The 12,293-nt window shown below is 37.1% G+C and overlaps 1 protein-coding gene across 1 annotated transcript; it reads left to right on the top strand.

Moving 5' to 3' along the window:
* Positions 1 to 953: 953 nt before the first annotated feature.
* Positions 954 to 12,108, top strand: LOC131795951 (sarcosine dehydrogenase, mitochondrial). The gene is made up of 13 exons (XM_059113591.2): positions 954 to 1,215; positions 3,211 to 3,561; positions 4,167 to 4,346; positions 4,674 to 5,003; positions 5,416 to 5,723; positions 6,304 to 6,445; positions 6,749 to 6,832; positions 7,744 to 7,857; positions 8,298 to 8,436; positions 8,729 to 8,842; positions 9,736 to 9,883; positions 10,162 to 10,587; positions 11,294 to 12,108. Exons 1-13 carry the CDS (start codon positions 1,072 to 1,074, stop codon positions 11,592 to 11,594), a joined length of 2,781 nt encoding a protein of 926 aa, XP_058969574.2. The 5' UTR covers positions 954 to 1,071; the 3' UTR covers positions 11,595 to 12,108.
* Positions 12,109 to 12,293: the final 185 nt, after the last annotated feature.

Raw genomic sequence — 12,293 nt, 5'->3', positions numbered from 1 at the left:
CTCTCTTAATTCTATATCGCTCGTATGGTTTATACCACGTCATTGAACCAGTGAGAAAAGTCAGCAACAATCGGAGAATTAGTGGTGGATCCAGACCTTGAGCTAAAGGAGGAGGGGAGGGCGGTTTTTTTGTCGCTTGCCTTTTACCGGCTTTTCTTCCTTCTGTGATTCTTTTTTTTTTTTTTTTTTTCTTTTTATAAAGGGGGTAAGTTTCAAAAGAAACTGTGGTGCTGCGTCGGTGGAAGAGTATAGCAGGTAAGTTAGTGTTAACAACTGAATTGAAAACGTGTGGCCACCGTAAAGATTTAAAAGGCTGACGTTTCGAACGTTAGCCCTTCCTCAGAGCGATTGACGAAGGGCTAACGCTCGAAACGTCAGCCCTTTAACTCTTTATGGTGGCCAATTTACGTTTTCAACTCAGTTGTTAACACTGAATTACCTACTTTTTCTTTTTACCTAAAATATGCGGGGGGGGGGGGGAGCCCCCCGGGCCACTCCCCTAGATCTGCCACTGAGATTGCCTGGGCAGTGGAAATTAGTGGTCTCCTTCGCAGCTATTATTTGGATGTCACCAGGAGCCCATAGCTGGTTTACTAGTGTCACGCAATGTATCCCACGAAAGCCTCTAGGGGGTTTTGCGTGACATATCAAGGAACGGCTGTAAGGGGATCGGAGGATATTTTTGTACCCGCTCATCTGCAACTGCCTAGAACAGGGTATCGTAATGATCTATATTTTCTCAAACATTAGAATTATTTAACTGATGTATTTCTTCTTCCATTTTGAAGGATTGAGTCCTTTAAGACCTTAACTTGTACTAATTTCTTTTAAACAAAGACCGGACTGACAAGTTTAGTGACTGGATTCGATGAACAGTGCCCCGGGAAAAATATCAGCTTCGTGATTGGCCAAAATCTTGAACTTGTAGCCAGTCTTTCTTGTTATTGAACGCCTGACTCCTTCTAGGCAGAGAGTGGTGTTTTCGTGTTTTACAATGCGCCTTTCGTATACATGGTGTGATTGAGATTCTACGTGTACAAATATTAACTGCAGTTTGATTTCAAGTGAAAGATGTGGCGCCTGGCGAAGGTTTTGAAAGATACGCGACAGGTTGCCCTAAATCGTTCTACCTCGTGCCTTTGGAAAGCTACTCGCAATGAATCTAGCACGTCTAAAGATTCAGATGTGAAAGAAGTTCCCTACAATACATTGCAGGTAATGCCGTGTAATCGCTATAACTCGATCTTCATTGTTATTTTGATGAACAGCATCAGACACTAAACAAATTTTTTTGACGGTCTTACAGAAATGCAATGAGCCCGAGTTGAATAATTATTAATTTTGATATACAATTTCTTGTCTACGTTATAATTTTCACAAGGCTACTAAAAATTAGGACACTCTCATACATAAATATGAAAGTGATCTCGCGGTAATGAACCCCAATTGAGCAGTAGTGAAAATAAGGCCTGAAGAAAAATTCAGGCCTGTAAGGGTTTTGAACCCATGATCCTAACAATAGCTAGTTACTAGGTTGCTTCCAAATCAACCCCTGAAGTTATGAATGAATGATCGAAAATATATGAAAATCATACATGTAACTACGGAGACGTAAATATGAAAGTGATTTTCGCAGTGGTGAGCACTACTTGAGTAGTAGTGAAAATAAGGCCCTTATTTTCACTACTTCTCAAGTAGTATTCATTACCGCGACGATCGCTTTCGCACTTAAGTCCATATCCGCAATTCACAAATATGATTTTTAGATATTCACAGCCATTACATTCACATATACAAATGATTTGGTGAAAAAAACCAATAACCTTGCTACACGCGACTCTTCAGCTTCAGTGAAATGCGAATATCATTGTTTGGTTTACAGTAAGATGCAATTGTATTTTATTGTAATTCGTTTACAATAAGATACATTTAAAAAAGTAGTCAGTTCTGATTGGTTAGGATAAATGCGGTTTCCAGGTTATTTGATGCAGATGAGGGTTAATTCAGTGCAAAGAAGTAACAAACCAGACTGAACAATTCCTTGAGTTAGCGAGACTCTACTTTTTTGCGTGTTAAAGATGTGAAATATCATTGTATATTATTGTTTTGATCATAGGTGGTTTTTTTGACTAAACACACAGGTTTGAATAAATTATTTTTGCACTTGATGCCCACACTTTGCTTCTGCATAGTTATGATAACCTGTCAAATTTATTTATGTGTATGTAATCACATGATTTTCTTGTGCAATTTGGAATAAATAAGCACATGTTGATTTCTTCAAAGACTACAAATTGCACTTGACCTACAGGCTGGTGCAATTTTGTTAGTCTTTGAAAAACTTTCACTCATGCTTATTTAATCCAAATTGCACTTGAAATCATGTGATTAACTATACAAAGTATGGTAATCCATGTCTATGATAAGAGATCAATCGTTTGCTTTATTTTGATTCATTTCTGGATGAAATAGGCTTTATATTAAAGAACACAAACATGGCAATACTTATTGAGCAAAATGTAATTATGCAATGGTCATACCAATTCAATGAACTCAACGTTAAGTACAAGAATAGAGACCATTGGTGAGGTACATTTACATGTATATCAAGTAGTCCTCTTCAGGAGTCATAACAAGATCTCAATATTGATTCTCCTTACTCCCTGCAAACATCTCTTATAATACCAATAATTAGAATTTGCTATTGAATCAAACAATATCACCTAACTGACATTTTTCTTTACTCTTATTACCTTACTGCTTAGCAATAATTGCTATTATAAAAAATTATTTTTTTATATTGTGAGGAGAAATTACACTTTCGTCTCTTTTGGGGGTAAATGAGCTAAAACACAGATATTTCAGAAAATGCGTTGTCATGTATAGTTAATCATTTTAAGATGTATCATTTCAAAATATCAAAAATCTTCCTTATCAAAGTGAAGCAAAGTGCTAAAATATTTCTTGTAAAGATAGGGTAATGAGCAAAGCATGTTGCATGGTGTGTTATCAACAGTCTTAAAGTCAGTGGTGTTCTCCTTTTCTGGCAGTAACTGGTAAAATTTACTGCTTGCAGTACCATTTATTACTGCCTAAAATCACATGGAGACCCTAAAAATCCAACAAGTAAAAGGATTGCTGTTCCAGTTTTAAAATTTTCCCAGTGAGTTGGTAGATTTAATTTTAATTGAAATCTAATTTTTTGAAAAGACAGAAGATAAGCGAGCTCCAGACAGCATTCCAGCAGAAGCTGATGTTGTTATTATTGGCGGAGGCTCCGTTGGATCCAGTACACTTTACCACTTGACCAAACTTGGGGTGAAAAATGCTGTCTTATTAGAGCGCGATCAGTTAACGTCAGGAACAACCTGGCATAGTGCTGGGCTGGTTTGGAGGTTACGTCCTAGTGATGTGGAAGTGGAATTGTTGGCAGCCACAAGAGTGCTTGCAAGGGATGTCTTGGAACAAGAGACTGGACTTTGGGCTGGATGGAATGAAAATGGAGGATTGTTCATTGCCAACAACAAAGAAAGATTGGATGAATACAAGAGGCTGATGACAGTAAGTACCTCTCAGAGCAATTAGGAATTGATTGAGATACATCAATTTTTTTTCTTTACTTTGTTTCTGCATAATTGCTCTAAAAATGTGTACCAATATCCCATCCAATCTCATCCAATTAGATGCGATGTAATTAAAATAACTTAAAATTTATCTAGATGGGATAGCCCATTTAGGTTGAAAGGTGGTATCCATAAGGAGCCCTTACATGTAGGAATTACTTGCACTTAGGAAAGTAATTTCATCATTGTTTTTGCTGTAGATTCTCACCGGTTCCTTATATCCCCAGTTCTATCAGGATATGCTACCTCCAAAGTCAATCACTAGCACAAAGTTGCATGCAGAAACATTGAAAATATCTATTTGAAGGAATAAAATTCCCTGAGGTCTTGGGAAGTCATAACTGAAAATAATTTACCTTAGTTAATAATAGCATTGCAAGGTTGTCAGCAACACTAACAGTATAAAACATTTTTGGAGGCAAACCAATTATCTCTTTACAAACTTAAGAACTCCTAGTGGCTTGTACACCATTTGGCTAAACTGCCTCTTTTGAAATAGAACCAGAAATGACAAATAATTTTTCATTTTGGTTTCATAAACAGCTTGGCAAGGTATATGGTGTTGAATCATTTGTTCTGAGTCCTAAGGAATCCGAAGACCTTTATCCACTGCTGAACGTGGATGACTTATATGGAACCCTCCACAGCCCTGGTGATGGAACCATTGATCCTGCTAGCTGGGCTACTTCACTTACAAGAGCAGCTGTAAAGAATGGTGCTCAGGTATTGAATAATATTGTAAAAAATTTGACTAGGCAAGAACATTTGACTGTGTAGCTATGCACTTATTTTCAGGTGACACACTTTTATTAATTTTTCATGGACTTCCTTAAATACCATCACAGATTATGAGGAAATTTCCAGCTGTTGCATCCAATCGTGTTACATCTTTTTATTGCATTTTTATAGTTATTAAAGTTGTGATAGTTAACTGTAGTCTTATTTGATGGGGATGAGGTCACCTGGAAACATGACAAATTGTTATTAATGTATCTCAGCAGGATGAATAATTACATTGTAATATGATACTAAAATCTTTTTAATTTGTAGGTGTTTGAGAACTGTGCTGTTACTGGAATTCAAACAGAAGTCAGTGACTTGGGAATTAGACGAGTTTCTGCGGTACAGACTCCAAGTGGTACCATCAAAACAAACTGTGTCGTCAACTGTGCAGGGGTGTGGTCACCATATGTTGGTTCTTTGTGTGGTGTCAGTGTCCCTTTGGTTGCCATGTACCATGCATATGTTGTGACAGAGAGGATTGAGGGAATTCAGAACATGCCTAATGTCAGAGATCATGATGCCTCAGTTTATCTCAAGCTCCAGGGAGATGGCCTGTCTGTTGGTGGATATGAGCATAATCCAGTTTTCTGGGATGAGGTAAAAAAGTTTTCATTTTATCATCACCAGCTTACTGGTTATGCCACAAAATTTGAATCAAAAGGGTTAAGCTCTTGCAAAAGTTACAGTGTAATTGAACTGGAATGAGTAGAATTTTGTCCTGTCAGTTATACTCAACCTGCTAGAAGGACTTAGACTAAGCCATCTTCATTTGTGCTGGTAAGCATAGGGTGTGGACTGTGGATCTCCACCAGACCCTGTTTTTGGCTGTTCTCTTTGCTTCTCCCCAGGTGATTTTATTTTTGTCTAATTCATCTTGGACAGTGCACCTCCAATACTGCTTTGGATGCCATCCAAAGCAGTTCTGGAGGAGTACCATCCAATATTTAGAAGGACCTACTGACAATGTAATTTATAGATCTCTTTTTAAGCTTTGGGTTTTTTTTTTCAGGTCAGCAATAAATTTGCGTTTTCCCTCTTTGATCTTGACTGGGATATATTCAGTGCTCATATTGAAGGTGCATGCAACAGAGTCCCAGTAATAGCAGAAACTGGTGTCAAATCCACTGTCTGTGGACCTGAATCATTTACTGCTGATCATAAACCATTGATGGGGGAAGCCCCTGAGCTTCGTGGCTTTTACCATGGCTGTGGATTCAATTCTGCAGGTATCATGCTTGCTGGAGGGTGTGGCCAAGAATTGGCACGTTGGGTGGTTCATGGTCACCCTGAACTTGATATGTATGGATATGATATCAGGTAACTACACACAATAATTGAACAATTCTAGAAGAAACAATCAAGGCTTGTTTGCACAAAATCTAGTTAACATTACTCCCAAAATAAATGATTTTCATTTACTCAGCTGTTATTTCTATCCATTTGATTGAGTTCATAGTCTATAGAGTGCATTTTGAGCAAGTTTTAACCCTTCACATCTTAAAATAAGCATGCATATTCTCCACACTGTTCTTTATAAATTTCCCAAGGTGCTGACAAGGAGAATTTGTTTAACAATCAAGAACATTTTTGGTTGATGATTATTTTCCTTATTCTTGTGACTTTAATGTTTGATTCTTGGGTGATAATGTGAGGAGAAATTAGATGCTGGTCACTCTGAGGGGTCAAAGGTTTGATACTTGTTAAAAAAAAACTGCCCTAGAACAAACTATAAACTACTTACCAAACAGATGTTTTCATTCTTAAAAATCCAGTGGTTGTCAAGTATAATCGACCAGTAACCTTCAAAAAACTGAAAGAAAGTGAATTCTAATGCCAATGTTTAAAGTCCTGATTATGAGTTAACAATTTTTATACATTCTTATATTTACGTCTTAAGGCGCTTCCATTCATCGATAACACCCAATCAGAAATGGCTCAGAGAAAGAAGTCATGAGTCCTATGCAAAGAACTATTCAATGCTTTTCCCACATGACGAGCCCCTTGCTTCCAGAAACATGCGACGTGATCCTTTTCATCAGGCAATGTGTATTTTGATTATAATTCATACAAATCATGCAAACTATTAGATGGAAAACCAGCTGAGAAGAATTGGGGCCATGAATTTCCTTAGAAATTTTGAACTTAGCAAATAATTTTATTTTAACTTTTTACTTTCTTACACTTTGCCTCATTTTATTCTTAAGGTATACCTTGTAAGATTTTGGCCTTTTTAAGGAATGGTGCAAGAATGATGAAATATGAATGACAGCTGGAATATTTATAATCGGTGGTAGTAGTAAATGAGTAAGCAATCCCCTCTGAGGTTGAACTTTTGATTCCAGGTTCTGTTAGATAGAGGGTGTGTCTATCAGGAGCGTCATGGATGGGAAAGACCAGGCTGGTTTGTTCCTACTGAAGTAGCTGAGGTGATCATAATTCTTTCTCAAATTAACCCTTTACATCCTAACATCAGAATACATATTCTCCATACTGTTCTCTATAAATTTCAAAGGTGCTGACAAGGAGTCTTTGTTTAAAAATCTAGAGCTTCTTTAGTTGGTGATCAATAATGTTTAATTGAGGGGTGATTTTCTAAGGATAAATTAAATGCTAGTCACTCTCAGTGGTGAAAGGGTTAATGGACTAGGGAAGAGACTCCCATTCCGTAGTTGCAAAACAAGACAAAACGAAAGGAAGTTAAGTTAAAAAGTTTGACTATGTTCATTTTGTTTCTATACCTTACATTCTTGTTTGAGGGGCAAAAGTAATCAGAATTCTTGTTGTTTGGAGAGATAAATGGTAGTGTGCCAGATGTGTAGAGATGACTAGCACCTTGAAAGTTATAGCCTTTGAAACAGAAAGAATTACAATCAATAACAAGATGTTCATGGGTTATCAAAAATATTTGGAAGAGTTTATCAAAATTTGTTTATGATCCATTATGCTCTGACAAATTTGTGACATTGAGGACTAATGGGTAACATTTTTCACCTTCATCAAAATGTACTGGTAAAGGTCATTTCACTTGGCAAGGCTCTTCAACTGTCCAAATGCCTTACTCTCCCCATCTCTTCCCCCTTGGAGCAAACATGGGTACCTAAGGAAATGTGGAGAAATGCCAGGGCTCCTCGCCAATACATTGGCTTCCTATCCAGGTTGGGGGGGGGGGGGGTTAAAAACACCTAGAGATGCTTAATCACTTGGAGACTGGGTATACGCTGCAAGAGCATGAACCATTTAACTCATATAAGATACAGCCATGTGTCTTATCATTTAGAGTAACTGAGTAGTTTGAAGGTGAAATTTAACTTTGAATCTTTTCCTCTTTCATTGTCAGGTGAGGGAGTATGACTACTATGGGGCTTATGATGTGAAAGAACACCAGGATTATAAATACAATGAGTTACTGGGTCAGGATTACACTTTTGACTTTCCACCACATCATGACATTGTAAGAAACCAAGTAAAATATTATTATAGATAAAATGATTACCAATACATGAAATGATGGTTTTAATTTGGAAGGTTACCTTATCAGTGAGAAGGGGTAAAGGGGGGGCAAGGACCTCGGCTTTGGAGAGAAGGTTTCAGTTACTATTTCTGTGTGGAGAAGGTGATTGTAGGGTGAACCCGATTAGCTCAAGCAGGATTATGATTGTACAGCCCCTCCCCCCTAAACTTCACAGCAGCCATTTTCCATTTTGATTGGATAATAACAGTTGAATTCTCCCTCCCCCCCCCCCTCCCCCACTTCCACTCCTATGACTAGAAAAATGATCTGCCAACAAAAGGTTAAAAAAATTGTAGTATTATTGTATGGCATATTCCATGGCTTGGTATTTGTTTCTGCAGTGTTTGAATGAATTTTAAGGATTTTGTTTAATTTGGCAGATTGGAAAGGAATGCCTTGCTTGTAGGGAGAGGGTAGCTGTGTTCAACATGTCCTACTTTGCCAAGTTTTATTTGACTGGACCTGATGCACAAAAGGCAGCTGACTGGATTTTCACAAATAATATGGCAAAACCACCAGGTACTAGACAGATTCCTCCTGCATTCACTGTGTTGTTCTCCTTTGAATGTAATCTTCACCAAAATGTGTTGTTCTAGCTAATTAAAGGAGCAATGTTGAAAAAAAAGAATCATTAGGTAAGAATTTTTTAATAAAATAGAAGCTAATGGTTCATTATATAGAATAACAACTGTCATTCTTGGCAAGTAGATTTTTTTGTGGAGGCAATGGATTTTCTTTTAATCTTTAAGCCAGAAGGCTTGACCAAATCAATAACTGTTATGATAATTACTAAATATTGAATACTTGATAGGGCGCACAACTTACACATGTATGACAAACAAAGATGGTGGCACAGAAGCTGACATCACTGTGAGTGTCTTGGAGAATGGTGATGGATCAAGTATTGTAAAACCAAAATTTGAGGGTAAGCACCATAAGATCTAATTTATGTTGTAAAATAGGTTGTGGTTATTCATCATGGTAAATAATACTTCAAAAGAGAAATATAATCGTTTGTCTCATGATGTGGTCACTTTGGATGTGGATCGAGTTTATGATCTAGTTTGCCATGAATATTATTTATTGACTTTCTTGATAGCTTTTAATTATACCAGTTGCAAATGACAAGAAAGATTGAGGCTTTAAAGAAAAATGTTAAACATTGTCTTGTTGTGTGGAGGGTAAAGAGGAGAGAGGCTGGGACAGAAGGCTGAGAATTTTCTTCATCCATTGCCCTCTTTTCTCCACACTTTTGACTCTTGTCTTCAGCTCTTCAATGCTAAACACTATCATATTTAAAAATTGACAAATGATGTCTTTTTGCTTTTTTCTACTGCTTCCTGTGTTTTCTCTCCCCTTGTGTCACTTCTTCTCCTGCCCCCCCCCCCCCCTCTCTCTCTCTCTCTCTCTCTCTCTCTCTCTCTCTCTCTCTCTCTCTGCCCTGTGGATCCCAATTCCACCTACTGGTAGTTAACTTTATGAATTCACAGCTAAGACAGAGAATTCAGAGGCACTTTGTTCATATTTGACAAGTTTCCAACACACTGCTAAAATAATCTAATATATTTATCAAACATCTGCAGTCCATGTAGATAGAGAAAATTTTTAGCTATATCTCTTTATAAAGAAGAGAATTCTTAACTTTCAATCAATGGTTGTTTATCACTCAATGTGTACTTACATGTATGAATGTGAGTTTCACTGCCCCAAATTTATGTAAAATGATGACCTTGTAAGTGAATTACTATCAGAGAATAATGCAGCACAATATAACTGTGTTTGTAGTTATCATATTTGTAATCAATCTTTATTTGTTAGGTGATGGATTCTACATTGCTGTTGGTGGTGGTATTGGTCAGCATGGTTGGTGTCATGTGCAAAATATTCTTCAAGACCAACAGTACAATGTAAAGTTTGAAGATCATTCAGAGAAAATGGGGATGTTGAGTGTTCAAGGGCCCAAGAGGTATATATTGACACAAAAAATTATTGGTGTTGCTCTGTAACTTAGGTAGGTGAGATGATTTTTCATCAAAGATTGCAGTGTGCATTCTTTTGATTTTACATCTGTTTGGGTCTCAGTTCTCCATTAAAAAAAAGAACGTATCTCTAGGCAATGATGGGGATTGAATCTGGACATTCTGCCTTTTTCCATTTCTTTAAGGGTTCTTGGCAAAAAAAATTAATGACTGCCTACATTACAAGCTCATAGCTCATTTTACTTGCTGTACTCTTTATTTTCAGTCGTGAGCTGCTTCAGTGCCTGACCTCTGCAGATCTCAGCAATGAGGCATTTCCTTTCTCCACGCACAAAATCATCAATGTTGCTGGCCATGATGTTCGCGCCCTAAGAATCACTTTTGTTGGTGAACTTGGTTGGGAGTTGCACATCCCAAATGACTCCTGTGTACCTGTTTACAAAGCACTCATGGAAGCAGGTATAGAATTTGGTGTTGTGAATGGTGGCTACAGGGCTCTTGACTCACTCAGTGCAGAGAAGGGCTATAAACATTGGCATCAGGATTTACGACATGATGACACCCCACTTGAGGCTGGCTTGGGATTTACTTGCAAACTGAAGTCAGATACCCCATTCCTTGGGAGAGAAGCTCTTGAAAAACAGAAAGCTGAGGGTCTCAAGAAGAAGCTAGTTTGCTTTACTATTGAAGAGTGAGTGAAAGACTTCTGAACATTACAGATGGTTTCAAATGAGAGAAAATAAGGAATGATATTGAATTTTTAGGTTTTATCTATGGCACTATTACACTACTTCTTACTAACTAAATGCTAAGTCTGCACTGTAAGTTACAGACTGAGTTGTTTCTACTTGGATGTATGGGTAATCATACTGTCCACATACATAAAATAATTGAGAGATGGCTAAGAATAGAAGTTGATACACAGCAATTCATTTTTTAAATCAATAGATGTAACTTTTAGTGTAAAAAGATGTCAACTGTACAAAGAACTCGCTACTTGAAGTGGTAAGGCTAAAATAGGGGTTAGGCCAAAATGGGGGCAAGGCCATGAAGGATACTTTAGAGGGTGAGAGGTTTATCAGGGAGTGAGAAGTAAAGGGTAATTCATATTAAATTTTAAACTTCCAATAAATGAATAGGCGTAAAGAGGTTGATCAAGTTTTATTAGTATGGGTGGTAGTTCTTCAAAAGGGCTTGAACCTTTGACCTTCAAGCTCTGTGGTTGAATGCTCTAGAACTCTTGAGTGAGCTTGGCCAAATGTTAAGATCATACATGAGTTAAATATTGTGAATACTGATTGGGTCAACAGCATTGAAGGTATTTTGTGTTACACTAAAGAAGATGGAAAATAGAATTCGTTTGACCATACTATACTTTTTTATTCTTATTTTTTTAGTCACAAAGCTCTTTTGGGTCTTGAAGCAATATGGCGAGATAATGAAGTGGTTGGTTTCATCCGAAGAGGAGAGTTTGGATATGCTATCGGCAAAAGCCTGGCTTATGGATATGTGAGAGATCCTAGTGGAAAACCTGTCACAATAGAGTTCTTGAAGACTGGAAAATATACCATTGAATCTATGGGAGAGCTGTTTCCTGCCAAAATACACCTGAAAGCACCTTTTGATCCAAAAAATCTTAGAGTACAAGGAGTTTATGATGATGAGGCTTGCCCAAGTTATGGCACTGCTTCCAATTGACTCTGATATCATAAAATTGTTGTGCACGATTTTGTAAGATAATATATTTTAGCTGGCTATCACTATTTTCTTTTTTTTTTGTGGGGCATGACAAGAGTAAGTAAAATTGACAATTTTCTGTATCTATCTGTTGCAGTTTTTAACTTGTAATATCCAATCACTCTGAGGAGACAAGGAACAGTTTATTTGCATGAGCTAAAGTTCATCCAGGCTGTACTATACTATCACTCAAACCCTTAACACATATATTTCAGCCAAATCATCACCAAAATCCTTTGTTTTCTAAATTGATGTTGAGTTTTGGTAATTGCACTAGGTTTTTGAATAAATACAGTGTTATTCTGTGTCTACCTACATGCAATTTCATCTAGTCAAGCCGTGCTTATCTTTTCCATGATGGAAATTAATGTCTGTATAGAACTATATTCCATAAAGTGGCAAATCAGAGAAGGGACTCTCTTTAAGCTAGACCGCCAAACTATCCTAGATCCTTTGAAAGGTCAACTTTGTAACACATTTTTTTTTTCTTTTGTTTTCAATGTCAAAATTCAACTTTGATTGATTGCATCTTGATATAATACAATAGAGTAAATGGTAATATTACCTAAAATTGTAAATAGAGTACACAAACATATCTGTCAGTATTGGAGGGGCACATAGAACTGTTTACTCCGTACAAGACAAAAAATAATTAGCTGA

This window comes from Pocillopora verrucosa, chromosome 4 (genome assembly GCF_036669915.1).
Source record: "Pocillopora verrucosa isolate sample1 chromosome 4, ASM3666991v2, whole genome shotgun sequence".
Taxonomy (NCBI): Eukaryota; Metazoa; Cnidaria; class Anthozoa; order Scleractinia; family Pocilloporidae; genus Pocillopora; species Pocillopora verrucosa.
This window is presented reverse-complemented; position numbering and strand designations above follow the sequence as displayed.